The sequence below is a fragment of the Prionailurus bengalensis genome, chromosome X, assembly GCF_016509475.1.
Source record: "Prionailurus bengalensis isolate Pbe53 chromosome X, Fcat_Pben_1.1_paternal_pri, whole genome shotgun sequence".
In the NCBI taxonomy this organism is placed as follows: domain Eukaryota; kingdom Metazoa; phylum Chordata; class Mammalia; order Carnivora; family Felidae; genus Prionailurus; species Prionailurus bengalensis.
The window spans coordinates 84,700,092-84,727,960 of record NC_057361.1 but is presented as its reverse complement, the minus strand read 5'-3'; the positions used below and the strand labels follow the sequence as shown (position 1 = coordinate 84,727,960).

The 27,869-nt window shown below is 44.3% G+C and overlaps 1 protein-coding gene across 1 annotated transcript; it reads left to right on the top strand.

The window, feature by feature from the left end:
- Positions 1-727: 727 nt before the first annotated feature.
- LOC122477283 (glycine receptor subunit alpha-4) lies at positions 728-27,869 on the top strand. Its single transcript, XM_043570200.1, has 9 exons — positions 728-1,152; positions 4,378-4,508; positions 4,792-4,859; positions 5,499-5,722; positions 5,861-5,943; positions 7,446-7,586; positions 11,142-11,356; positions 16,162-16,311; positions 22,407-27,869. Exons 1-9 carry the CDS (start codon positions 1,082-1,084, stop codon positions 22,695-22,697), a joined length of 1,374 nt encoding a protein of 457 aa, XP_043426135.1. The 5' UTR covers positions 728-1,081; the 3' UTR covers positions 22,698-27,869.

Here is a 27,869-nt window from a genome sequence, read left to right as displayed (position 1 = left end):
CTTACTGTTTGCCAGGCCTGCTCTGGCCCTGCCAGGGACACCTATCTCTTCCCACAGCCAAGCTGGGCTGGGGAAGGGTATTAGGTAAAGAGAGTTTCCAAGAGTTATGGAGGGCTGGCCAAGCTCACCAGAGACAACCTGAGGGAAGAAAGCAGTCAGGGAAAAGGATATGAAACTGCAAGGATGAAGGAGATGGGACAGGCAGACAGACAGATGGACAGACAGGCAGGCAGAACAATATGAGGAAGATTCCAAGGTTCCTCTGTATCATCCATGCCCTGTGCCTCCATCCAGAGGGTTGAGGAAAAGCCAACCCTGCCCTTGGCCTCCCTCTCGCCTGCTCTCAAACCCGAAGCTGTCAGCTTGAGAAAACCCAATGCCTCTGCCTAAACCCTCTCAGGTCTTTTTCCCCCTTACAAAAATCATTAGGATGTTACAGCTCAGTCCCAGCTTAGCTCCAGGCTATAAGCTCCCCAGCTGGGGAGCTGGGAGCAGGGCAGCCTGCATGCACTCCTCCAGCTGGAGAGTTAGAAGCTGGACAGAACACCTCCAGCCCTCTCCAAGGCAGCAGAGGCAGCCCGAGGTCCTCCCCAACACACGACACTCTCTGAACCCCACTCCAGCTGCCAGGCGACTGTGCCTTTAAAGCTTTAGGAGGATGCATCTAGGGGGAGGTGGGAGGGAGGGCAACATCTTCTGACCAGTCACCCTCCTTCCTTCCCTCCAAGACACTCCAGGGTTTGGTGAGTGCTGCCCAAAGAGAATGCTCTCTGGCAGGCAGGCAGGCAGGCAGGCTGAGGCCCTCCGGAGCCCCCGGGCAAGCCAGAGCAGGAGCTGGTAGGGTTATCCAAATCAGGATCATTTCCAGGGGGAATAGTTCTGGCCCCTGACTGGTAACAGCAGGGCAGAGAAGAGAGCAGAAGAGGAGGGAGAGTGCACAACTCCTAGCCTGGCCCCAGAGGCTCCATGTGAGCAGACCAAGTTGGAGAAAGGCTCTCTACTTTCTACAGCATTCTCCTTGCTGGGATATCACACTTACCTTGGCAGCCAGGCTGAGAAAGAGCTCCAGGTTCCCTGCGGAATGACAACTCTTGTTCCTGCAACCGTCTCCTTCCTTCTCCTCTGGACCCTGCCAGGGCAAGTCCTCCTCAGGTGAGCTGAGTTGGAGTGAGAAGAAGGTGCATGCAAACACTGGCTGGGGGCAGCAGGGGCTTCTGGCACAGTTTCCTCTAAGTTTACAAAAAAGCTTACAGTCTGGAGGGCTCCAGGGAAGGACACTCTCCCCCCAACCAGGACTTGGGAGGCTTTTATGAGGAATGCCAAGGCCCCAGAGCTGGTGGGAAGGCTTCTGCATGGGTGAGATCTTTCTGGGCCTGGGTATGGGCTGGGTAGATGAGCCCCAGAACGGAGGTCATCTGTCCTACCATCCTTTCCTGTCTCCCTACCAGTATGGCCACACACTGCTCAAATTCCTAAAAATGACACCAACATCTGTCAGCTGCCCACCAAATAGGCTTCAAAGTATCAGGGATTTGCTCTAAACCATATCAGAATGAAGGTGGGCTGAGCAAACCTTGTCCCTCTGCAGTCACCCTGCCTGTGCACATGTGGCAGCTTGCTGTCCCTGAAGGGGCACTAAGTGTAAATCATTTTCTGGGCTTGAGGGCAAGACATGCTTTCAGCTTCCTGTAAATGTACCCCTACCCATTCCCACTTTCTCATGAGACCAGGAGCCAGTCTAGGTGGACAGGGTGAGTTGAGGAGGAAAGATGGCTGTGGCTTGGGCTGAACTTGTCATAAGAAGGGTGCTTCCTGAGGTGAGGAGGGCCAGGTGCCATGGTAATAACCTCCTTCTCCTCTTAATTCAAGGAACACACTAGGACTGCTTGTTTCTGAGGAGCTTCCTGCCTCACTGCTTACAGATACATTGGCTGGCAGGCAGGCAGGGATGTGATATGTGTGGGACGACAAACTTCCTAAGAGTGAAAAATAGCCCAGAGTAAAATAGCAGCTCAGCTGCAGTTGGTAGGAGGATGCAGGCAGAAGGGGGCACATGGTGGAGCTCATTGGCCCTCCTGGAGGGGAGGCTGCCTCAAGGCCCAAGCTTTAGTGGCAGCATTCCCACTTGGACAATTAGAGCAAGGCAAGACCTTAGGAAGTCTTGAGTCTAAGCATTTCATTGTACATATATAGAAACTTAAGTCCTAGAGAGGGGAGTGACCTGTCCAAGGTCACTTAGGCACCACCCAGTAGCAGAATCAGAGTTCTTCCCCTACCCCACCCCAGAGGCTTGCATGAGAAAAAAAATAGCTCTGGAACTATTGGGAGAGGTGACCTGAGAGTGGGGCTGAAGATGCTGGCGAGGGTCTGGCTGCTCCATGTACAGTACAATGTGGCCTCCCAGCAGGCAGGTGGCAGGCGGCCAGCAGCAGCATGTGGCCAGCATGGACACCCTGTAGTGAAGCCACAGATTTCTGCTTGCTCCAGCACCTCCGCCAGCCTCCTTGGGTTTTCAGAGCATGCTTAAGCCACCTGCTCTGGCAGCCCCTGTTTGTGGCCTCAATGGTCTCTGTTCCCAGAGTAAGGGCTTCCTTTGCTCAGGGGATTCAAAGAGGCAGTAAAGTCACTTTATCTTGCTGATCCTCAGTTTCTTCATATATACAAGGGGGATAATAATAACCTTTATCTGAGAGCACTGATGTGAGAACTAAACTAGATAAGGTGAGTAAAGCATGTAGCATGATGCCTTAGATATTTTTCTTATTTTACTGATCACAGTGCATATGATCTATATGGCCTAGCATGGTGCACAGATGTAACAGGGTCTGTTGGCTCAAAGAGAATTAGACCCAGAAGGACAGTAGTCACCCTGCCTCCCAACCACAGAGTGTGGCAATAGTAGTGGCTGTGAGAGAGCTAACTCTAGTGGCTAGCACAATGATGATGGCAGGATGGAGCAGGAAGGCTAGGCCCAGCCAGGAGTCCAACCTGAGTTTGTCCCTGAGCCCTACCTCGGCCCTCAAGGCTGAGCTCCTGGTCCCTAGGCTAGCTGTTGGCTGGTAAGCAGACAAGAAGGCATATGGAAGGAGTTTTGCTGCTGTTAGAAGGAAACTTGTCAGGGGAGAAGGGGCCCAGCCTCTAGGTTAGGCCAAAGCACACTGGTCCCTTCCTCAAAATCAAGCTGTTAGGGGGAAAAGATGGAAATTGACCTTTTTGGCATAGCCATCCTTCTGGGAGCCCTTCTCATGCTTCTAGAGACCTGCTACCTCACCTGTTTTGTTGCCAGAGAGAGTTTATATGCCTGAAGCTTCCCCAAGCATTAATTGAAATCCAGCTCAAAACATAGCTTCCTGCTGGACTAAACACCAGAAGCCAAGTCTCTCTCTCTCTAGAAGCTAGGTCCCTAGATCCTGAGTGGCTTAGCATGAAGGCTAAGCAACTAAAACCAACTCTCAGTGATTCAAATTGTCCCTGAGTCCTTCCCATCCTTGGCTAAGCCAAAACATTGCAGCAAACATGTTATTTCCAGTGAGTTGTCACTCTTCAAAACACCTTCAGAAAGAGAATACTAGATTAGGTCTCAACCCCTTGGGTTTGAGCCCTGATCCTGTCACTCACCAACTTTGAGACTTTAGGGTAGGCCACTCCTCTTTTGGTTTGTTTATGTCTTTATTAGATTCCATATATAAATGAGATCACACGGTATTTGTCTGTCTTTGTCTGCCTTTTTTCACTTAGCATAATGCCCTCAAGATCCATGTTGTTACAAATGGCAGAACTTCCTTCTTTTTACAGCTGAATAATATTCTGTTGTGTGTGTGTGTGTACATATGTATGTGTGTGTATGTGTGTGTGTGTGTGTATACCATTTATCCATTTATTTGTTGATGGACACTTAGATTGTTTCCATATCTTGGCTATTATAAATAGTGCTACAATAAACACAAGGGTACATATATCGTTTTGAATTAGTGTTTTAATTGTCTTTGGATATATTCCCAGAATTGTAATTTCTGGATTATATGGTCGTTCTAGTTTTACTTTTTTGAGGAATCTCCATAATATTTTCTATATTGGCTGTTCCAATCCCACAAGTCACTTTTCTCATCTGTCTTCACCCTCACTATACTGAGAATTGTGAGGGTAAAAAGATCTCATATATGTGAAAGCACTTTTTTAGGACTATTGAGCTGCAGTGTTGGCTTATGGCTGTTTCTGTTCTCCTCATTTTGCAAATGGGTACCCAGAGACCCATCTTCTCCTATCCTCCTGCCTGATGGGGAGACCAGCCAGAGGTGTGTAGGCACAGGAAAGTAGAGGGTCTGTGATAAATGTAGAATACAACTGGCCTCAGACTTCTTTATCTATCCTGTCCAGAGTGGCCTTGGGAAAAGAGGAAGTCAATTCTGGGACCAAAGGGCCCCAACCTATGTCCCCCTCTGATTTCCTGGACAAGCTTATGGGACGAACATCAGGATATGATGCCAGAATTCGACCCAATTTTAAAGGTAAGAAACATTCATCCTACAAAAACCCTTTCTTCCCCACTCCTCTTGGGAGCGCACTGCCATGCCACCCCTATTGTCTGCCCCAAGGAGAGGAGGCTGGGGGCACAGAGCTAGCTCTTACAGTTCAGAAGGAGCTTCCCCTCCTTAGTGCCCATAGGTCTGTGTAGCTTGCACTGCCTTCTCCCAGAAGTGCCTTGGCCTTAAGCTCAGGGAGGGAGTCCTAGAACATGCTTCCAGACTCCTGGAATGCCCTGCCAATATGGCTGTGTTTTGCCACCTTTAGGCCCACCTGTGAATGTGACTTGCAACATCTTCATCAACAGTTTTGGCTCTGTCACTGAGACTACTATGGTAAGGAGTTTCTTTGTTCCCTGCTTCCATTCTAGTGTGAATGGAAGAAACCCATCAGATACCGAACCTTTCCTCCCTCTGCCTTCCTCTCCCTGTTTCATGATCATGGCTAAAGCCATGGGATATCTGAAGTTGGTCACTGGGAGATATATTTCTCTAGCCTGGGGTTCAGTGGCTAAAGGCAGACTAGCCTAAGGAGCAGATGGCCAATCATGGGAGGTAGCTTAGTACAGAGCACAGTCTTTGGAATCAGACAAAACCCATGTTCAAATCCTGACTCTACCATATAATAGCTGTGTGATAGGTTACTTAAATCTCTCATTTCAGTTTCCTCATCTGTAAAATGGGGATCATAACAGTAACCTCCTCACAGTGTTGGTGTAAGATTTAAATGAGATGATGCATATAAATAAAGCACTTAGCAGAGAGCCCAGCATATAGTAAGTACTTAATAAATGTCTTTTCCCTTCCCATCTTTGCCATGTCAGGCCAAAGCAGGATCCTTATCCAGTGGAAAATGTCCACTGCCCCTGAGATATGCTCCCAGCATTTCCTCCTCATGACCCTCCTGCCCACGTAGGCTTGCTGGGCCCCTGGAATAACACTGCCTCTGATGGGCCCATCTGTGCACCCTCCCAGGACTACCGGGTGAATGTCTTCTTGCGGCAACAGTGGAATGACCCACGCCTAGCCTATGGAGAATATCCTGATGACTCTTTGGACCTTGATCCCTCCATGCTAGACTCTATCTGGAAGCCAGACCTGTTCTTTGCCAATGAGAAAGGGGCCAGTTTCCATGAGGTGACCACAGACAACAAGTTACTGCGCATCTTCAAGAATGGGAATGTGCTCTACAGCATCAGGTGCACCTGGTGGATGCCCAGGAAAGTTTGGGTCAAGAGGAAGAAACCAGATGGAGGCTGAGGGATGGGAAGAGGGTTCCCTGTGTTGTACTTGGCCGCAGTAAGCTGATGTCACTTCTGTTTTACTGTCCCTACCAGGCTGACCCTCATTTTGTCCTGCCCAATGGACCTCAAGAACTTCCCCATGGATATCCAGACCTGCACGATGCAGCTGGAGAGCTGTAAGTGTCTCTAGAGAGTCACAGAGCAAGGCCTGGAATATCAGGTAGTTAACCCCATCCCATGATATTCTAGACAAGAAAAGGGCAACCCAGAATGGGGACTTACCCTTACACACAATCAGTTGTTGGCACAGATGAGACTAGGAGCCGGGACCCACTAACACCCAACCCAATGTGTTTTTCCATCCTCACAACTGTTTACTGGTTTAGCTATTCCACAGGGCTGGGGAATGGGAAGGTACCAGCTTTACATACAAATGTGCTTGTGTTGGTTGTGGGGGGTTATTTTAAAGATACTTTCTCTGCCAATAGATATTCCCTCTCACTGTGCCTGGAGTAATTCTACCTTTACTCGCCCTGAGTTAAGACATTCAAGATGCCTATAAAAATGCCAGAGACGGTAGAGGGGGTACTGAACCTTGATTGCTCATAAACAAAGATAACTTGTAGAGAACCAGAAGAGGACAATTCTAGGCATAGGACAGTGCCCAGGGTGTCAAGGTGAGCCAAGGGCTAGTCTGTGGCAGGGGTGCCAGCTTTTAGGGGCTGCCCCAATTGCAGAGAAGTCAAAGGATGACAAGGCTGGACCATCACCTATATGCAGTCCTTGGCCATCTCCTGTGAGATCAATACACATGCATTCAATTCTCAGAGAAAAAGGCTTCTCAGGCTGTTTCCAGCATATAATAACAGTGATGGGTAGAATGTGGTCAGCTCTTTAGAGTTCAAACCACTTTCACATCCTGGTTCTTATTACCCCCTCACAACTGTGAAAAGTAGGTGGAGCATTTTACCAAAGGGAAAATGACTTGTCCAAAGTCACATGGCTACTCTGAGTCAAGGCTCTACATTGGACATCTGTGGGCCTCAGTGTTTCTTCTTCCAATTCTACCTGACATGTGTGAATACAGTCAAATATATGGCAGGAGCCTTTACAAACTGCTAGCTGTGAGCAACTTGGCATGTTCAGATGTTAACTCTCAATATCTGCCCCAGTTCAGGGCCCTGGCTAGGAGTCTGTGGTATGCACATTGTCCCATGCATGACTTGCAGGGTACAAATAGTCTTTCCTCCCTGGGGTGAAGTGGCAGAAGGCCTAGCTCTGAGGCTGGTTCTGTTCAAGACATGTGGTCAGTACACGTCCTTACTCCACTGGATTTGAGACATGTCAGGAGGTTCCTAGCTGGGTTCCTTGACATCTTTCCAACACTTCTGACCTGCTTTATAGGTCTGCCAGAATAATTTCTCTCTGGGACTTTCTAAAGCTTAAGAACTAGATAGAAGAGGAATCTGAAATCTTTTTTCTTTACCTACTTAGGTTAGGCCCATAAGGCAATTGACCACGTTCCCTCTTCAGAAAGGTTTCCCTCTCTAAGATGAGCATGGAGCTCCTAAAACCCAGGCCTTACCTCCTCATCTGTTCTTTCTTGCTGGTTCTAACCCTCTCCCTACCCCACCCAGAACCATACTCTGCAGCCCTCTGCCATCTCTGTCACTTTTAGTTGGCTACACCATGAATGACCTCGTGTTTGAGTGGCTGGAAGATGCTCCTGCTGTCCAAGTGGCTGAGGGGCTGACTCTGCCCCAGTTTATCTTGCGGGATGAGAAGGATCTAGGCTACTGTACCAAGCATTACAACACAGGTAAAAACCAGGATCTTTATTGGCTGTAAGCCACAGAAGGGCCTCCAGAGGGAGGAAAGGGGACAAGGAAGCCAGCTTGTATTGAAAGTCCACTCTGTTGGGGCGCCTGGGTGGCGCAGTCGGTTAAGCGTCCGACTTCAGCCAGGTCACGATCTTGCGGTCCGGGAGTTCGAGCCCCGCGTCGGGCTCTGGGCTGACGGCTCAGAGCCTGGAGCCTGTTTCCAATTCTGTGTCTCCCTCTCTCTCTGCCCCTCCCCCGTTCATGCTCTGTCTCTCTCTGTCCCAAAAATAAATAAACGTTGAAAAAAAAAAAAAAAAAAGAAAGTCCACTCTGTGCCAAATGTGCTAAGTGCTTCATATGCCTTATCTCATTATGGTAGGAATTTTGAGCCCCATTTTTTCAGAAAGGGAAGACTAAGATTCTAAGAAGTTAAATCAACTTTCCAAGTCATATACCTAGAAAATGGCTGATTTAGAGTTCAAATCCAGATCTAACTCCAAAGCCCATATTTTTGTCCCTATCGCATGCTGCAGAGTAGATGGGCCTGTTCCAGTGAGTGAAAGTAGTGTCCCACCTGTCCTGGGGCCAACATTATATAGAAAGTGGGGAATCTACATCTAAGAGTAGCCAATGGCTCTGCTGAACCAGGAAGTAATAGGCTTCAGGGCACTGGCAGGCTTAACATCCACGCCTCATACCACAGCCACCGTCACCCAACTCTTGAACTGGCTTGTTTTCCCAGATGTGAAATGTGGGCCAGGAAGTGGAGAAAGGTTGCTTTTCCAGCTTGAGCATCTGCTCCCTGCAGCTTCCCTAAGAACTACTTGTTCCTCAGTTGCCCTGGAAATTTGGCTACAAAGTGCTATGAACCTGAGGTAGAGGCTAGAGGCTAAAGAAGGGAAATCCTTGGGGCACCTTGGTGGCTCAGTCAGTTGAGCATCAAGCTCTTGATTTCAGCTCAGGTCATGATCTCACAGTTTCATGAGTTTGAGCCCCACATTGGGCTCTGTGCTGACAGCGCAGAGGCCTACTTGGGATTTTCCTTCTCTGCCCGTCCCCTGTTCACATTCTCCCCGCCTCTTTCAAAATAAATAAACTTTATCTTAAAAAATGGAGGTAGATCCTCCTATGGTGTACTGACACGCTTTGGGTGCCACCTTATGAATATGTGTGTTTGTGTATGTAGGGGTGTGGGAAGTGGAGATAGGAACAAACCATTGAATTTAGAAAATGCTCATGGGAGTGGAAATCAGTAGAACTTGTATTGGGGAAAAAACTGGCAATTTGTATATAGGTCAGTGGTTTTCAAACTTCAGTCTGCATTATATTTCTCTACAGAGCCTGTTAAAATGTTGATTCCTGAGCTCTGCCTATCAGAGATTCTGATTATATGCACTTGGAGTGATGCCCAGAAATCTGCATTTTAAAAAAATTATGTTTATTTATTTCTGAGACAAAGAGACAGAGCACGAGTGGGGGAGGGGCAGAGAGAGAGGGAGACACAGAATCAGAAGCAGGTTCCAGGCTCTGAGCTGTCAGCACAAAGCCCTACATGGGGCTCGAACTCACAAACTGTGAGATCATAACCTGAGCCAAAGTCGGTCGCTCAACCGACTGAGCCACCCAGGCGCCCCAGAAATCTGCATTTGAACAAGCATCCTGAGGCTTCTGATGCATACTTTGAGAGGCATACTTTGAGAAACTTTAAAAGTTATTTTTTTTTCCCTATATGTTGATCTAGGAATCCCACTTCTTGGAATTTATTAGAAGGAAATATTCCAAAATACCACATTGACTTTAGACCCCAAGAAGGTTCCTGGGTCACTGCTTATACAACAAAGAAATTAGGACTGTTCTAAATATCCACCAACATGACAGAGGTTAAGTAAATTACACAGTGCATCTGTTTGGTGGAATATTATCCAGATGTTTAAAAGGATGCTTGCAAGATTCTTATATCAACATGGAAAGTACAAGTGGAAAAGGCTAAGATTCAAAATTGTACACACAGAGTCATTATATTGTGGTAAAAGAAACAAACCAAAAGCATGTGTTTAAAAATCCTGGAAGGAAATATCACTAAATATTTCTAAAGTAATGTGATACAGTAGATAAAAGCAACAACTTTGGAGTAAGATAGAGCTGAGTTGGAATTCTGATTCTACCATTTACTATTGGGTGCCTTCAAGAAAACATAACTTAATCTCTTTAAGCCTCAGTATCCCTATATGTAAAACTGGAAATAATAATTTTACCTGCCCAAAGAGTTGCTATGAAATTTTAATGAGATAAACTATATAAAATCAGGGAACTTAGTAGGGGCTTGATAAATGTGAGCTTATAAATATTATTATTTTTCTCTACTTCTCATTTCTTTCCTATACTAAATAAGTATTAATTTTTTAATTAAAAATAAAACTACCATTACCAAAACTAGATAAATAGATGGATAGATAGATAGATAGATAGATAGAAAAAATGAAGGAAGGAAAGAAAATATGGATACATAACAAAGACATGTCATAGCAAAAAGTCTGGGGTGGGGTGGACTCAGGGAAAAATAGGAGGTCACAGCATCACATAGCCATAATCAGTCATTGATGAAGTTACTAGCCTTGAGGAATCAGGCCTGATAAGAGCAAACCTAGTCCAGAATGAAATAGCAATATACACATCCCCTGCTTTTTGCTTTGGTTATCCTAAGCCTCTGCTGCTGGGAGAAGCTCTGAGCTAGTGTTTTCGTAGCCTCAGGGCATGGGAAGCAGGGTTAAGTGAAGATGGCTGGCAGAAGAGGCAGAGCATTGGTACATGTGCTTTGGACTAATGCACTTTTTATTGGTGGGATAGAATGCTGCTGCCTGATGCTCTCTGGGCACCTTCTGCCTGCTATCCAGAGCTGATCTCTATTGGACACTGTTTCCAGATATTTCCTATCCAGCTCTTCCCACTTCCTTAAGATACAGACAGTGTTTATTTCAGTGAATTGTTGTTACTAGAGAGCATCTGGGGTACCAGCAAGCTCAAGCAAGGCTGCTGAGATTTGGGCAGAGTCTAAGCTCATTGCTTTGTTAATAATGACGATAGTACCAACTACCTATGTGCTCAACGCCCCAAATACATTACCTAATTTAATTCCTACAATGATGGAGTTGATATTGTTGTTACTCTGTTTTATAGGTGAGGAAACTGAAGGTAAGTTAGCTTGGGTGCTTTGCCTGAGGTCACACAGTATGTGGAAGGTTCAGAATTCAAACCAAGGCAGTCTGGCTCTGGAATCCTTCTGTGCTTAATCCTCTTGCTGTGTGGTCACAGGGAAGGCCCTCTTCTGGAAACTAGTGCTTGGACCAAGAGGCCAAGTCTGTGGTGGCTGCTCTGACAGCTTCCTTAGAACAAACTTCTGGTGCTCCTTGGAACTATTTTGAAAGGCTCATTTATTTGCCCAGCTGAGGCTCCCAGAGGCTGACCTATAGAGATAGGGATGCCCTAGTCCTGACTCTCAGGCTCAGCTGCAGGCTGGGAACCTGAGGCCTGATACCTCACCTCTTTCCTTACAGGGAAATTCACCTGCATCGAGGTAAAGTTTCACCTGGAAAGGCAGATGGGCTACTATCTGATTCAGATGTACATCCCCAGCCTACTCATCGTTATCCTGTCCTGGGTCTCCTTCTGGATCAACATGGATGCCGCCCCTGCTCGCGTGGGCCTAGGCATCACCACTGTGCTCACCATGACAACTCAGAGCTCTGGCTCCCGAGCATCTTTGCCTAAGGTGAAGAGACATGCAAGAGAACTTGCTTGCCATAGTCCCATTCATAGTCCTGTTCCCTTCTGATCACTATTTGCCTTGGATTTAAGGTAGAGGAGAGCCATTGAACAAGAGCAAGTGGCCAGAGTTTTCTCTTCCCCTACAACATACTGCTAATGATATTGCTAAAGATGTGGAAGATGAGGTTGTGGGTGTTGTCTGGGTAGGGACTAAGCAGACAGTGCCTGACTTACTCTGACTCTTATCTGGAAATACTAGCATGTCCAAAATCAAAAGACCTTTAGCAAGTAGAAAGTCCCACTCCCTCATAGTACAGATGAGATGAATAAAGCCCAGCGAGATAGAATAAACCTTCTCAATGTCATGTCCCATAAGAAACAAAAAAAAATACATAAGGTTTTTAAACCAACATCTGTCTGTTACTATGTCAGAAGTTGGACACTATTATAAAGAGCTCTAGAGACAACGTCCATTCTTTTGGGGTGAGAACATTTTGAGGTAGCAAATGGCAGTTAAAGTCAGTGGACTCTGAACATTTGTGGCCTGGTGATGCTTTGATTACACAAATAGATTTGTGCTCATGAAACTGGGCCCAGGTTCTTCCTGCCTTATGTCTTCATGTAGGGAATGAAGAGATTACCTCAATGTCCTTACAGTCAGCAAGATTCTGAGAAATCAGGGAACAAACTGATTCATTCATTCAGTAAATATTTATTGGCACTGTTCTAGGCCATGGAAAAATATAGGAAGCAAAAGCAACACAGTTACTTATGGAACTTACTGTGAACATAGTCCCTCTCATTTTGATTTGATGGGAACCAGGCCCTATGATCTCCCATCTCCCAGTGCTTATTCCTAAGAAGACGTTTACAAGGAACTTAAACAGGGTGTAATCTCAGCATCCATGGTGAATTTACAAACTTGCCATGGGGATGGTGTAGTGGTTAAGGGTAGGAGATTGGAGGCAGGAAGATTTGGGTTTAAGTTCCACCCTCATCATTTACCAATGGTATTCTTAGGTAAATTCCTTAACCTCTCAGTCTCTTTCCCTGGGACACAGGAATAAGAATATTACCTCTTCCGTAAGGTTATTGAGAGAAATAAATAAGATAATGTATTAACACAAACAACAGTGTTTGGCACCCAGTAACCACTCAATAAATGTTTGTTATTGTTAAAATTGTTAGGTGTTAAGTGGAAAGAATGGAGTGGTGGACCTGGGGCTAAAGCAGCTGGTGATGCTCCCAATTATCTTTGAGTTGCTGGAAAACCTTTGAGGTAACCAAAGTCCTCTAGTGATAAACGGTGACAAAGTTCAGATTAGGATCAAGTGTTTCAGGGGAAGTTGTCAGAAAGTATTTCCTATAAATGTATTTCCTAAATGAACAGGGATATTGAAAAGGCTCTGAGAGACAGACGGGGTTTAGGCAAGGACGAAAGGGCCAGGTGGGGCTGTGATGGCTGTGTTGTGGTAGTAGACTTGTAGGAAAACCAGAGACAGAAAAGTAGTTCAGACCTTAGAAACCTTCCCTGGTTTATTGCAGCTGCCATGCAAGGAGATTCTTCTCTGACCTGCAGGGAGGTTGCAATTAGCGCCTTATTCTTGCCAAGATAACTTCCTTTTCTAGTCCCCTCCTGTGAGCAAGCACGATCTGTCTGCTCCTAGGAATCACTTAGTTTCCTCATTTGGAAAAAAAAATGGACTTTGTTATAGGGCTGTTTGTTTGCAGTATTTTGTGCCTTCTCATCATATTTTGATGACCTTTTTGTGGTCTCATTGACCAGTAAGCAAAATATGTAGGCATTCACCCCCAAAGTAAATAGACTCATTGGCCAGCCCACAAAGTAAGGGACTAAGTCAGGGAGCTTCTGTTCACTCTTGAGTTTGTGCAATGTTAGATTTGGGGAGACCCCTAAGGAAGGAGGTGGGATCAAGTCAGGGGCTTCTGGAAAGGTCAGTAATTTCACTCCCAATACAACTCTAGTGTCCAGGATGAGAGAAGCAGAAGCTCACTTGTATGGAATTCAGCTGGCATGGCCATTCCTCATACTCCCAGGAAACTACACTTTCTTTGCCTTTATGGGGGCTCCCAAAGGCACTGATCACAGTCTCTTTGCCTGCTCTCAGTCTATATAGCTCTGGGTGGCTCAGACCAGGACAGAGGGCTAAATGGAAGTTTCTGCCAGAGACTGACAGAATTGACCTAAAGTTGCAGCAGGGAGGAGGGACCCAATTTTCTTGAGAAACTGTGATCTAAATGGCCCGCTACTTCTGGGGCAGGTTTTAGTGAAGAGGGCCAATAAAGCAAACAGAAGCCAGCAGAGACAAATACACTGCTAAACCATCCACCCGTCCATCCATTCATTTACAAAATAATTGCTATGTGCCAGGCACTCAGCTAGGCCCTGAGGATAGAATAATGAACATAGTAGAAACAGTCTCTGCCATCAGAGAACTCACAATCTATTGAAGGAAATGGCCAGGTATATTTGATGGATGCTAAGAATGTGTAGGTAACCTGGGCACATATAGCAGGGGCAACCAAACCATAGTGAGATGATTATGGAAGGCTTACCAGAGGATGTCATATATAAAGTGAACATTTAAAAGTTATCGAGGTTGGGGTACCTGGTTGGCTCAGTTGGTGGAGCATGTGACTCTTGATCTCAGGGTTGTGAGTTCAAGCCCCATGTTGGGTATAGAGATTACTTAAAAACAAAGTGGTTTTTTTTTAAAGCAATAGGTAAATGAGAAACACAGAGAGATTGTCTCCTTGGGAAACTACTGAAAAAATTTATCATGGGAGAGTCACAGATTACAAGAGACAAGATGAGGCTGAAGAAGTAGGCAAGGGGCTAAATGTCATGCTAAAGGGAGCATAAACTGTATTGTAAAAATAATGGAGAGCCATGAAGGTTGTAAGCAGAGGAATGATATAATTAGGTTTACATTTTGAAAACAAAACTCTAGCTGCTGTCTGGAAAACAGATTGTAGGTGGCAAGCATAGATGCAGGGAGACCATTTAAGAAAGTGTGGAGTCATTCAGATGAGCTAGGATAGTGAGTGGATGGATTCCACAGATATTTAAGGTGTATTATTGATACACTATTGTTAATAAGACTTCATTCCTGTGGCTTGAGGTGTCCTTTCTTTTGATGGTCCAAAGCCCTTCATGGACCTCCCTTGTCATTACTTTATTATGGATTTTCATAGCACTTACTTGACATCCCTGGGGACACAGTGGGACTGGGAGATGGTGAATGAAATAGGATGCCCTCTTAATAGGCAGCAAAGTGGAAACACCAAGGGATGCTTAATCAGGGTTGCCTTGGTGGAATTGTCTTAAAAGAGAGCAGGTTTTCTCAACCTTAGCACTATTGACCTTATAATTGTTGTGTATATGTATGTCTATGTGTGGGGGTGGGGGAGGAGTCCTGTGCATTATAGTATGTTTAGCAGCATCCCTGGCCTCTACCCACTAGATGCCAGTAGCAACCCTTCCCCAAATTGTGCAACTAAAAATATCTCTAAACATTGCCAAATTCGACTCAGGTAAAGAGGCAGGGGTGGGGGGGGGTGGCATCACAAGAACCACTACGGTAGAAGGTTTATCCAGTGAGACCTGCTCCTTACCTGGAGCCTGTAGCACCCTCACTGCCCAAAATAGCTGGTAAAAGAGGTTGTCTGTCATGAATCCTACTCCAACTGGGGACTCCCATGAGGTGGGCTCAGCAGCTCAAAACTATGTAGGGGGTTCATCTGGTTGAGGAGGTGAAAGGACTTCATAAACCTAAGTTCTGTACCTCTCCTGGCCCTACTCAGCCATAACCGCATTCCAGGAGAGGTAAGTGTTCAATCTTCACAAGGGAAATGGAAGAGAAAAGTACTTAAAGGCTTCCAAGGCAGGTAGTGAGAGGAGAGCACTAAGAACCAGATAGGTAAATGCCAACAGCACCTTGAAATTAAAGAAGTGTCTATAGCTGGGGGTTGAGTGGCATTCCCTTGGGCCACCGAGCTCAATTCTTTAGGAGGGCCTCTCTTTTTTATTATTATTTTTTATATTAAATATAATTTATTGTCAAATTGGTTTCCATACAACACCCAGTGCACATCCCAACAGGTGTAGCAGGTCCTCTCATAAAGAGCAGAAGAAAAAAAACACAGGGTTAAGAGAATAATGGGGGTAGAAGAGGGAAAGGAAGGAATTCCTAGTCTGATATTGAGACTGTAGCCTCGATGAATAGCAGTGACGCTGAACTGAAAGCCCAGAACCCCCAAATCCTAGTGCCAACTTCTCACTGGGTAATATTGGCTAAGACTTTTCCTCTTTAGGCCTCAAGTGTCCTCACACGTCTCACACGGGAATAACAAACCATGCCCAATTTCCATCAGAGCTGTGAGAACTCTAGGAGATTAACAGAGGGCAAACAAAAGCAGTGTTCATGTTCATTGTTGTTTATTGAAAGAAGAGAATCAGAAGAAGATAATAATGAAAAGAACAATAAACAGGAACAGAAGCAGAAGTGACAAAGGAATAAAAGAAAGGAAAAGAAGTGTAGGGAGGAAAGGGAGATGGAAGTGGAGGGTGGAGAGTGCAGAGAAGTAAAGGATGATGGATGGGTAGCCCGATCTCTTTCACGAGGGCCTTCAGGCAATGGGACATATCATGGAAAGCTTCTTTAAAAACCAGGAGAAATTCAGGATAAAACTGAAGAATAGCAGGCAGTTGATATGGGCTGGCAAACCACTGGATAGACCATGGAAGGGCTCCAAGAAGGTTGACTGTTCTGTTGGTGGATGTTGCAGGTGTCCTACGTGAAGGCAATCGACATCTGGATGGCTGTGTGCCTGCTCTTCGTGTTTGCTGCCCTGCTGGAGTATGCTGCTGTCAATTTTGTCTCCCGTCAGCATAAGGAATTCATGCGACTTCGAAGAAGGCAGAGGCACCAATGTATGGTAAATATAACTAGAGAGGGGCCCACTTCCTTTCTCCTTTGAACTCCTTCCTACCTACTACTCTTCCCACAAACCAAGACCCAACATAGTGCTATAAGGTCTAGACAGGCAGTCAGGAACCCTGGATTCTAGTCCTAGGCTGGTCACAGATAAGCTAAGTATTTTAACCTCTTTGATTCCATTTTTTTATCTGTCCAATGAGACGTTAATCCCTGTAAGAGCAGTCTAGTAGAGTGATTAAGAGCATGGACATACAGGGGTGCCTGGCTGGCTCAGTCAGAAAAGCATGTGACTCTCGGGGCACCTGGGTGGCTCAATCAGTTAAGCATCTGACTCTTGGTTTTGGCTCAGGTCATGACCTCACAGTTCGTGGGCTCTGTGCTGACAGTGCAGAGCCTACTTGGGATTCTCTCTCCCTCTCTCTGCCCCTCCCCTGCTCTCACTGTCTCTCTCTCTTTTAAAAACAGAGCATGTGACTCTTGATATCAGGATCATGAGTTCAAGCCTCACATTGGGTATAGGGATCACTTAAAAATAAAATGTTTTTAAAAAAGCTATCGAAGTAAATGAGAGACACAGAGATATTGTCTCCTTGGGAAACTACTGAAATAATTTCTCACGGGATAAATAAATTTAAAAAAAGAGCATGAAACAGTGCCTGGCACATAGTAAACACTGAAAAAATGTTAGCTAGTATTAGAACCTTGTCAATTTAGTCAATATGAGATTACTTTGAGAATTAGTAATGGTTTTCCCTGGCTCTCCCCTCACCCAGGAGGAAGGTACCCCAGGTTGCCATACATTGATTGGTGGTTAAGAATTCAAGAGTCCGGCATTGGGGCCTTTCTAGAGAAGCATTATAAGAGGGTCCCCATAGCTAAGCTGGAATTGAAAACCACTACTTGATTTTCTGGCTGTTGGATCTCTTCACCTTGATCTTCATTGGGTGCATCAGAATTGTTGGGTGTATCAGAGTTGTTGGGTGTGAGGTGTTGTTCTCCCTCACTCTTGTTTTTTAACCCCATTTCTTCTACAGCAGAATGATCACCCAGGGGAAATAGAGATCTTGTGACCCTGACAACAGAGGCAGTTTGCCCCTCCCCATTGCCCAGACAATGGGTGCTAGGTATGACACCAGAGGTTCCTGGGCCACTTTCACAGAAGCAAGTGCCCAATTATGTGCAAAGCCAAAAGCCTTTGCTGAGCTACACACTGTCGGCCTAATCATCAGAGTTCTGGTCTATCTTGAGCTCTGACTCCTTGTTTTCTGCCCAATTTGGAGGCTTTAAAGCCAGAGAATATACACATATGACCTCTTAGGGGAGAGAAAATGATCTGATCCCACTGGTTGTAGCCTATCGGGGCCACTCCAGCACTAAGATTTTCTCTCTTCCAAATACCCCACCTCCCACCTCAGTTGCTTCTGGAGTGCCCAACCATATGCACACACTAAAAATATCTTTAAAAACCAACTCCTGGATCTCATGTCCCTAGCTAAGATCCCTTTCTGCTGAAAGCAGGGCTCCTGTTTCATCTATTGGTTTGTCAGAATTCATCAGTTCTTGCTTGGACTTTAGTCAGGCACTGAGAAACATGCCCTCTAGTGGATTGATCCACAACTGCATCTCCTTGAGTAGGACTCCTTCAGGAGGCTTAAAACCTTTCCTATCGCATGCTGAGTGTTAGAAAAATAATATATAGACTTGACAGAAGGGAAATAAAAGAGAATGCTCCCTTTTCTTTTTTTTTTAATTTTTTTTTCAATGTTTATTTAATTTTGGGACAGAGAGAGACAGAGCATGAACAGGGGAGGGGCAGAGAGAGAGGGAGACACAGAATCCGAAGCAGGCTCCAGGCTCTGAGCCATCAGCCCAGAGTCCGACGCGGGGCTCGAACTCTCGGACCGCGAGATCGTGACCTGGCTGAAGTCGGACGCTTAACCGACTGCGCCACTCAGGCGCCCCGATGCTCCCTTTTCTAAGGCAACTGTCACTACCCCCTCTTTATCTGTGTCAAACCTGCCTTCAGCTACCAAAATCTTATCTTTATAGGGGTTTTAATCTTGATGCCTTCTCAATGCCTACCTGCTGCCAAACATTTCCAGTGTCCTTTTGCCAGCTAAATTGCCTTTGTGAGTGTCCTAGCAACAGAGTACTGCTGCAATTACTGTAGAGCTACCCCAGATTGACACTAGTCCCACCTCCTTCCCTGCACCTCTCCAGCCCCCAATTGCCCACAGACTATCCCTTCCTGGTCATATATATGTTGATCCTGACATCAAATGGAATCTGTCATAACCAGTGCTCAATTATTACAAAGTTATAACTACGGCCTGGGCCCCACTTAGGTTCCTGGATCCTGCCAAAAAAGTGGGTCGGGCTTATTACTAATATAAATAAAACCTGAAAATCAAAACCTGTGCCATTAGCCCATGTCCCTTTTCGGGTTTCCTAAAGCCATTACCATTGCAGTGGAACTGTAGCAGGAATCCTGGAGGCCACTGAGCTGGCAGGAAAAGTTTATGCAGAGTTAATCTATTTCTAGAACTTCTCTCTGGGCTGTGCTGTTCCAGCTAGAAAAGCTGGAGTCTTTGGTCTGAGAGGAGCCTCTTAGGGGAGGGGAGAGCAACCATATGATTTTCAGGGAGCCCTTAGCCAAGAGGAAGTTAGGAGTATTTTAGGAGCCAGCCAGCTGTTCATCAAGCTCCAGGCTTAGTCATGTTCTCTAATCTCTCCTCAACCACCCATCTCCACTGCATGGTGGTCTCTTTTCATGTCACTGTCTAAAATAGTTTAATTTCTTTTCCCTACATTTCTGCTTTGTCTTCCCAGTTAAGCTATGAGCTTCACAGGGAAGGGTCTGACTCTCTTTTTTTATAACATCAGCAGGCCTTAGCACTAAGCTCTGGACACGGCAACCATGTTACCTATTCTACCAACCTTTGCAGGCTCATTGGAGAAGGCAGTATTTCAAGCTAAACAGAGAGGAGGCCTTGCCATTATCAGCAGAATAACTTGAGAAATGGAAGAAATTTCAAAATACTGCCAAGTCCTCTCAGGGGCTTGGTCCCAGAACCCTGCTTGTCTCTCTCCTTCTGCCAGCACTTCCCCCCACTCTCCAATCTCTTCTTTTCATTCACTTCAATACATATTACTAAATACCTATCACTCTTTCCCATATCCACACCTTACCTCTCACATTGTTCATTCCTTCCCCAACTTGGTTTTGGAATATCTTTACTCTCTAGCGCCCAGCTGTCCTCCCCTATAGATACCTGCAACAAAAGTATTCTATTTCAATAGCCATGGAAGCCACTAAGTGGTGTTTAAGTCTCCATTGTCCCTCCCCCCTCCCCAAACACACCTCAGAATTTGGCTTAAATAGATAATACTCCTATCCAAGACCCCAACCCTTGGATTTCAGACCACTTATCTTTGTCACCAACTGCAAGTGGTACAATATGTTAAAATTAAAAAGAGTCAAGGGCAGCTTACTCTAGAGGTCATATATTTTGTCCCATGAGGGATAGCTTTTTTTTCAGCCTGGTAAATTTTTTCCAAATAATTCCCTTTAGATTTACTATGATTTACTATGATTGGAGAAAAGAAGTAAATGAATCTATAGAAACAGAAAATGGCAGGTGGATTCAACTTTCTTTTTCAGAGTCTTTGGCAAACAAATATATTCCATACTTTTATCCTCTAGTTGAGGATCTGAGAGGCTGAGGAGATAAGAATGAGCAGTGGGGAACTAGGGGTGTGAGGGACCCTGAAATGGAAAGCAAAAGAGGAAATTTTTTTTCCTCCCTCATGTTTCAATTACTTGAAAGATATTTTGTTTACCTCTGGTTATTCATTTCCAAAATGGGTCCAACACAAATGCCATGTAGGAAAAGTATAAAAATGAACTAGAAAATACAGGTGAGGTGAGACACGGCCTTTGGTGAAAGGTTATGGAAGTAATTTTGAGCAGACTGCTAAGGCTGCCCTACTGCCACTCAGGGTCAAAGCAAAGCCACAGTAGTGAATTGCCTCTGGCCTACACATATACAACTCTCTTCACAGAGACTGGCAAAATCAGAGATTGGGTGGCAAAGCTCTCTGGTTGGCAGACTTATATTCTTCCATATGCCAAAAGTGCCATTTTTTTTTAGAGGATGAAGGGCATCAGGCCATTGTGCATGGGTGGGACAAGGAATAATCATTTTTTCTGCCAAGCACTTTGTAACTAAGACTCTCTTCTGAGTAGACTCTTCAGTTTGAGATGCTAAGAGGATGCCAGCTTCATGAGAACAAAGCCATTCCCTGTCTTATATTCTGAAGCATATGTCTCATCAGTCCATTCATTCATTCAACTGATATCTACTGGGTACCTACTGGATACCAGGCACCATGCTGGGTACATGGCAGTGAACAAGACCAATGCCCTTCCCAAGGTCTGTCCTATGAGCCCAAAGGAAACAGAAAGAGATGGAATCTGTTGGTAAATATCTGGCCTGAACTTGCCCGTTCCTGATGCCCAGCGACAGACTCAGCCTTCTAGTGAAGTAATAATCAAGGGCTACTGGGACCCACCACACCAATATCTCACCTATGAAGCCACTTTTCAGTGTGTTACCATAGCTGCAAAGGTCCCATTATAAAGACCCTATGATGTCCTTCTAACTCTACAATGTGTTTAAAACCTACTTTATCCACATTATATATATACATATATATATATATACATACACATATATACATGTATATATATACATATATAAATATACAGATATATGGCATATCAATTCAGTATACGTATACACTATTCTGTTTTAGCACTAAATGTCCTGAGTCTCAGGAAGCCCCCAGTCCTAGGCAAACCAAGAAGGTAGTTGGTATCATCCCACAAGGGGGCATTTCACTTTAGGTGATTTCCTAGATAGCTGAAGCTTTTACTCCTGTAAACATCAACACTTGCAAAAATAGTAACCATATTTGAATGAAGTATTTTTAGGTTCTAGTGTGTACTTAGCTGTCCTCTATTTTCCAGACTGTGAACCATCATTTATAATGGCAGTGTGTGCTTTAGAAGTAGACAAAATTAGGTGTGTCTGGGTTGTATATAAGCTAAGAGTAAATAGGCTGTGAGTAGGGGCCTGTAGGGCTCTCATATGAGTAAAGATCTCTCTATTGATAGCTCAGGGGCTTTGGTCCTTTCTCTTTTTATTTCTATGTCTCCTTCTTTATATCTCTCCCTCTCCCTATTCCTCTGTCTCTATCTTTCCCTCTATCTCTCTTTCTGTCCTTACTTACCTCACTTTCCAACTATTATAGCTACTTAAGGTTATCCGCTGACTATTGGATAAATGAACTTTGTGTAGCTGCTACATTATTTAATGCTGATATAAAATTTATTTCCCCAATGCTAATGTGTTCATGATAATTCATATATTCTACATAAATGGAATATGTATTGGGTAATAAATGTTACCCTAGATGTACTGACCCCTTTGTCAAAATCTGCTGAGTTGTAGAGAAGCACATGTATCTGCAATAGAGTAATCAGCTTTACCGTAACTTGGATGACCAACGAGGTTATTTAAAACTTTTGGAATTTTCAGCTTTGAATGGAGATAAACAATTTTTTAAAAGATACTACATAGAAGGAGAATTAATCCTGCAGCTTTTGAAAGTCATTAAAGTCAAGTTCACCAAGTCTAAATATCTTAACTGTGCATTCTAAAGGTTTTATTGTTCTGTTTATTCTGTTGATCACCAGTCAGAGATAACTTGGCATTGAGATATCTTTCTCACAGTGGGTTGGCACTTCGCTGGGTTTTAGATGGCTCTAAATGATGTTATGCATTTTAAAAAGGCATCTTGGGATTTATCTGCAAACGGAATCATAAAATATACCATATGTACCATGAATAGTTGCTGAGCGTACATCTATCTCATGAGTTTTGTGGCCATAAAAAGCATGCAGTGGTCCTGTGTACCAAGTTACCTATCTGCATAGCATCACCTATGAGATATTTGTGTGTGGCCTGGTTTCTATTCCTCTGCCTTAGAGCTATAACCTCAAATTCTGTCTTTTCTGCCATGCAATTTCAGGAGGAAGATATCATCCAAGAATGTCGCTTCTATTTCCGTGGCTATGGCCTAGGCCACTGCCTGCAGGCAAGGGATGGAGGTCCAAAGGAGAGTTCTAACATTTATACCCCCCAACCTCCAGCCCCTCTTCTAAGGGAGGGAGAAACCATGCAGAAACTTTACGTGGAGCAAGCCAAGAGGATTGACACCATCTCCCGGGCTGTCTTCCCTTTCACTTTCCTCATCTTCAACATCTTCTACTGGGTTGTCTATAAAGTCCTACGGTCAGAAGATATCCACCAGGCACTGTGAATAGGGTACGGCTAAGGGCTAGAAAGTCCAGCTGTTGTCTTCCTGCTTCTTCCTGTGTGAGATTCCCCCTCCATTAGATTCCATCAGGAGCTTGGAGAGTTCATTTCTGGAACCTCAACAGCCAATCCCAAAGCTATGCATGTCTACACTGCATGGTGCCAGTGGTGGCTGTACTTAGAAAGATGGCTTATCTGCTCGAATCCGGTTATTCTCCATGCTATCCCATTTCTCATGAGAGTAAGGTTTGGCCATATTTCTGAGTCCAGGATGACCTTTTTCCCTTGCTGGAGCCTGTCTGTTTTCCAATTCTCCAGTGGAGAATTTTCAGATCATTGCTACTATATTCTGGTATTTGTTATCTTAACCTGCACCATTCTTCATGCTGTTACCTCCCACCCAGAGCCTGGCCTTTGCTCTGTCCTCTGTCCCTCCTACCACAGGCTCAAATAGGGAGTCTTTTTCATCCACAAATGCTGCCTTTTGTGACCCAGTCATTTGTCCTTGACTATGGGAAGAAGGCAGGGTGACAGGTTCCCTACCTCTCAGCAAGGTGGGAACAGTCATGGGCTGCACTGAGGTAGGGTATTGCTATATTACTCAACAGAGAGGTCTTCAAATCTCCTAGGATGTTCAACACTGTCAGAAATGTGGTCAGGAATCTTGGACTCTCAGAAAATCCACCCTTCCAGATTCATCTGAACTTCCAGGTCTCAGAAATATTTGTTTTATTCCCTAACTAGTATGGTGGCAGGGTATGTTTGGCTGCTCAGGAGTGTAAAAAGAGAAAAATTCTTACTCTTTAAGAAACTTAGTGATGTTAGAAAAACTTCAAAAAAAAGTGAAATCCAAGGTAGTAGGACCTGGAAGGAGTAAAATATAGAAAATATCCTAAGAGTATCTTTTGTTGGCTGGGCTATCATTTGTTTCTTTTTCTCTGAAGTCTTTTTATTTCCCAGGATCCCTCATTTTCAACTTGCTCTTTAACCTTCTTTTAGTGAGCAAATAAAAGTGCCAATCAACTTTGTCCAGGATAACGTGGGCTTCAAGCTTCCTGGAAAGGAACTAGGCATATAGAAGACCCCGATCCTGGACAAACATTGACTTGGCCAACATCAGAGTAGTAGTTGTAGAAGTTAAAGCCCCATAATTTGCAGTTATTTCTTAACCCTTCTCTTGTTTTTCTTCTCTTTCCACAGTGAGTAAGGGTGGCAGTCAGTGGAAGCTACCAGAAATGTCAGAATAGAGAGGATGTGAAAGAGCCCATTTCAGGTCTGAAATACCAATGGGACATGGGGAAGCATGGGTCTGGTATGCTGAATCTTTGAAATGACACAACTATGAAGAACTGAAAAAGGGAAGATTAAAGTATAGGGCTAACAGCTGGAAGATGGGTGATACAATGATCTCTTAAATATCTTGTCCATTTCTCTGGACCTAGAATAAGTACCTATGTGAATCTAATCTCTCTCTCTCTCTCTCTCTCTCTCTCTCTCTCTCTCTGTTTCATTCCTCCCATCCCCTCCCTCCCTCTCTTCCTCAAAATGGTGTTCCAAATTGAAAGTCAATAAATCCAATGACCAAAGCAAATCCTATAGTCAAAGCAAGAGCTCACCTCTTTCTTTCACTCTTTTTCCTATTGAGCTCATCTGCTCTTTTCTGTTCACTGAGATACTCCTCTCGTCTGTCTCTTGGTTTTGAGGAGAGAATTTGGGCTGACCAGGGCAGCTGGACCAGAAGTTAATCTTACTGATGATATTAATTATAACTCTGGTGCCAACTGGATTCAAAACTAAAGGACTAGCTTAAGGGAGGAGATTAAGAGGGCAGAGAGTCCCTATTTTCCCATTTCTTCCTAGGTAGTGCCAATCAATGAGAGGCCACAAGCAATACCCCTTTGAAAGGAGCAGAGAGTATCTCTTTGATACTCTCCATGGCAGGGCTGGAGTGTCAGGCTGCTGCAGCCCGAATGCGGGGGTAGTGGGGGGTGGACTATGGAGATGAGCTTACTGCACAGAGCTCTACTTGTTATAGATCTTGTCCAGATGGGCCAACTGCACAAATCTGCCCTGTTGGAAGTCTCAAGAACAATGCCCTAGAGACAGCTACAGCACTGAGCAATAGAGCCTGCCCAACTGGGACTCAATTCAGTGCATCAGCTGGTGCTGGGAGCCAAAGAAACCAAAGTACCAACCAACATAATAGCCCAAGGGAGTTCACAAAGATACTGAGAGGCAATGCCAGGTGGAAGGTACTGTCTTTCCCCATCAGAGCCCCCAAGTGGAGAAGGGAGACACATGGTGTCAGAATCAGGTGGAAATGACTTTCATTTTCCTCATCCTTACCACACATGTATGGAGGAGGGGTGATGGGAAAGCTGGATCCCACTGGAAGTACCTGACACCTACCAATCCATTCAATCATGAAATTCTTGAATGTGGACGCTTTTCACCACAGTGAGTTGGCAGGAGATGACAGAAGAGACTCACTTGAAAGTCACTTCCATTTATTCTCATAGTACTCATCCCTCCTGAGACCTACACTACTTTCTGTTTTAAAACAGCATTTTTTCTTTTTTTTAAGTAGGCTCCATTCCCAATGTGGGGGCTGAACTCATGACCCTGAGATCAAGAGTCACATGCTCCACCAACTGAACTAGCCAGGCACTCCAAAACAGCATATTTTCTAAAGGGGAAAAAAACTTCCTACGTAAATAAAGTGCTTTGCGTGTTTTCATTAATTCATCGTTAATCTTTAATGTCAGTTGAATATTTTATGCATATATTTTTCCAGAGAAAAGGGAGTTATTGTCATGCAGTTGTTGTTAAGGCTTTCTGATTTTCCATTTTCCCTTCAGTTTGCTCTGCTCTTTGGAAAACCAGGAATCTGTCTTCCTCTTTCCCCTCAATCCACCAGCAGGGCCTCTTGCTCTCCCAGAATTCACAGTCAAATCAAAAAGAACTTTTGATGTGGAAGAAAGGTAGTGAATACAATCTATTCCTTTTACGTTCTCCCATAAGCCTTTCTCCCCACCTATCACCAAAAAACTGACACTTATAGTTGAAATATTAAGTTCACTCTTGAAGTTATATTCCCTTTTCACTGAGCCATGCAAATGTCCCAACTTTGTCCAGAACCTATCACCTCCTGGAAATCTGTGTCCCCACTTGCCTCTCTCCCTTCTCAATTTACTATTCTCAAGATTGTAATTATTATTATCTTATTTCTGGCTGTCAAAATCTTAAATTTAAATACACTCTGTTGAGATTAAAGATCTTCCTAGGCTGCATTGCTAATAAAAGACAAATCAGCCAAGCATGGGAACTATCAAGGGATTAGGAACTCAGGTAGTATTATCACTTGTTGAATGGAAGAAATGTAGAATAAGCTCTTTGATGGCAGGGACTGCATCTTACACAGCTTTTTAGTTCATGCAGCTCCTGATACATAGCAATACTCAGTAGGTATATATAGAATGAAAGTATGCCTTCTCACATGGTTTATTATATAGCACATTTTTATTCATTCCCTCTCCATTAACCTATTGATCACAGAAAAATAGACCTAGCAGGGGACTTATCAAATCAGATAGAACTCACACACACATGTGCATGCACACACACACACACACACCCAAGCTGGTCCTTGGGTATAATAGAACCAAAGTTAAGAAAACATCAAAACTTGGTAAATTGCATTGTTGAATAAAGAATGATAATGATCTGATTAAACATTAATACTATTCCAAATATGAAGACTAATAAATATCAAACTATATTTCAAAAACCAATCACCAAATGAAAACTCTGGCAGTGACAAGCGAGTACAGAAGTGGGGATTTTGGCATTACAATAATACACTTCTCCCTGATCCACGTGCTGTTCCCACTGGAGAGCCAGTCATTCCTGAAAGGATAGCAATTCGGCTGTTCTCCCCAGCCCTATACTGCTTGCTCTATTATACTTCACATCTAGGATAACATTTACATTCTACAGACTTGGACTAGTGGCATCAGAACAGCTTGTTAGCAAATCTGAGGCTGGAAGGAGGAAGGACACCTGAGCCAGGAGCTTTCTCATTCAGAGTATTCTTTGCATGGAGGGATGAAGCATGGCTGCTGAAAAAGCCACCTGAAAAAGTCACATGAGAACTCAACTGTTGCTACTCGCCTGACTAGCTCTGTTTTTTTAGTCTCTGCTTTCACCATGGGACTATGTACAAATACCCAGGTTGCATTATACTGTGTGGTTCATTACAAGGAAGTACATACTCTACCAATTCTATGGAATAAGGGCAATTAGTACTATCAACTAAATTCAAGGGGAACATTTTTGTCTTACAGAGCTGGACCTAGAAAAATATGCACATATACTCTATTGTAATAGCTTCCATTCGTGACAGTGTAGTGATTAAGGGCATGGTTATGGTACCAAACAGAGCCTAGGTTTGCATTACAGGTCCAATCCTCACTAGATATGGGCTCTTAGGCAAATGACTTCACCTCCCTCAGCCTCAGTTTCCTCTTCTAAAGGGTCATTTGAAGGCTCTGAAAGATCTAGCACACAATAACTATGTGGCCTTGAGCAAATCATTGAACCTGTGATTCAATGTTCACATCTGTTAAAAGAAGGTGATAACAGTACCAACCTCATAGGGTTATTGTGGGAATAAAATGGGATAACTTTGGCAAAGTGCTTAATTCAGTGCTTGGCACATAGTAAGTGCTCAGTAAAGATTAGCTATTACATGACCAGACCACATAATCATACACATATCAAATTTCTAGCACATGGGCTTTTTAGTTTTTCAATCTTTCCACTCTTACTGGGTTCTTCCTGCTGATGTATATAACATGCTTACAAATTACATAACCGTGGCAAATTGCTTAATCTCTTTCTGAATCTCAGCTTTTTAAAAGAGAGAGAGAAAGAGAGAGGAGGAGGAGGAGGGGGAGAAGGAATAGGAGATAGAGAAGGAGGAAGAGTGAAGGAAGGAGAAAGTAGGGATGAGAGGAAAGGAGAGGGAGAGGAAAGAAAGGGAAAATCTCTCTCATTCAAAATGCAAAATAGGGGTACTTGGCTGGTTTGGTCAGTGGAGCATCAGGATTTTGATCTAAGGGTTATGGATTCAAGCTCCACATTGGGTGTAGAGATTACTTAAAAATAAAATCTTAAG

Bases quoted from the DNA above. Each gene is read 5' to 3' on its own strand.
- LOC122477283 (XM_043570200.1), top strand. From the start codon at position 1,082: ATGACAACTCTTGTTCCTGCAACCGTCTCCTTCCTTCTCCTCTGGACC. The intron at 1,153-4,377 runs GTGAGCTGAGTT...TATCCTGTCCAG, and splicing joins CCAGGGCAAGTCCTCCTCAG to AGTGGCCTTGGGAAAAGAGG. The intron at 5,723-5,860 runs GTGCACCTGGTG...TGTCCCTACCAG, and splicing joins AATGTGCTCTACAGCATCAG to GCTGACCCTCATTTTGTCCT.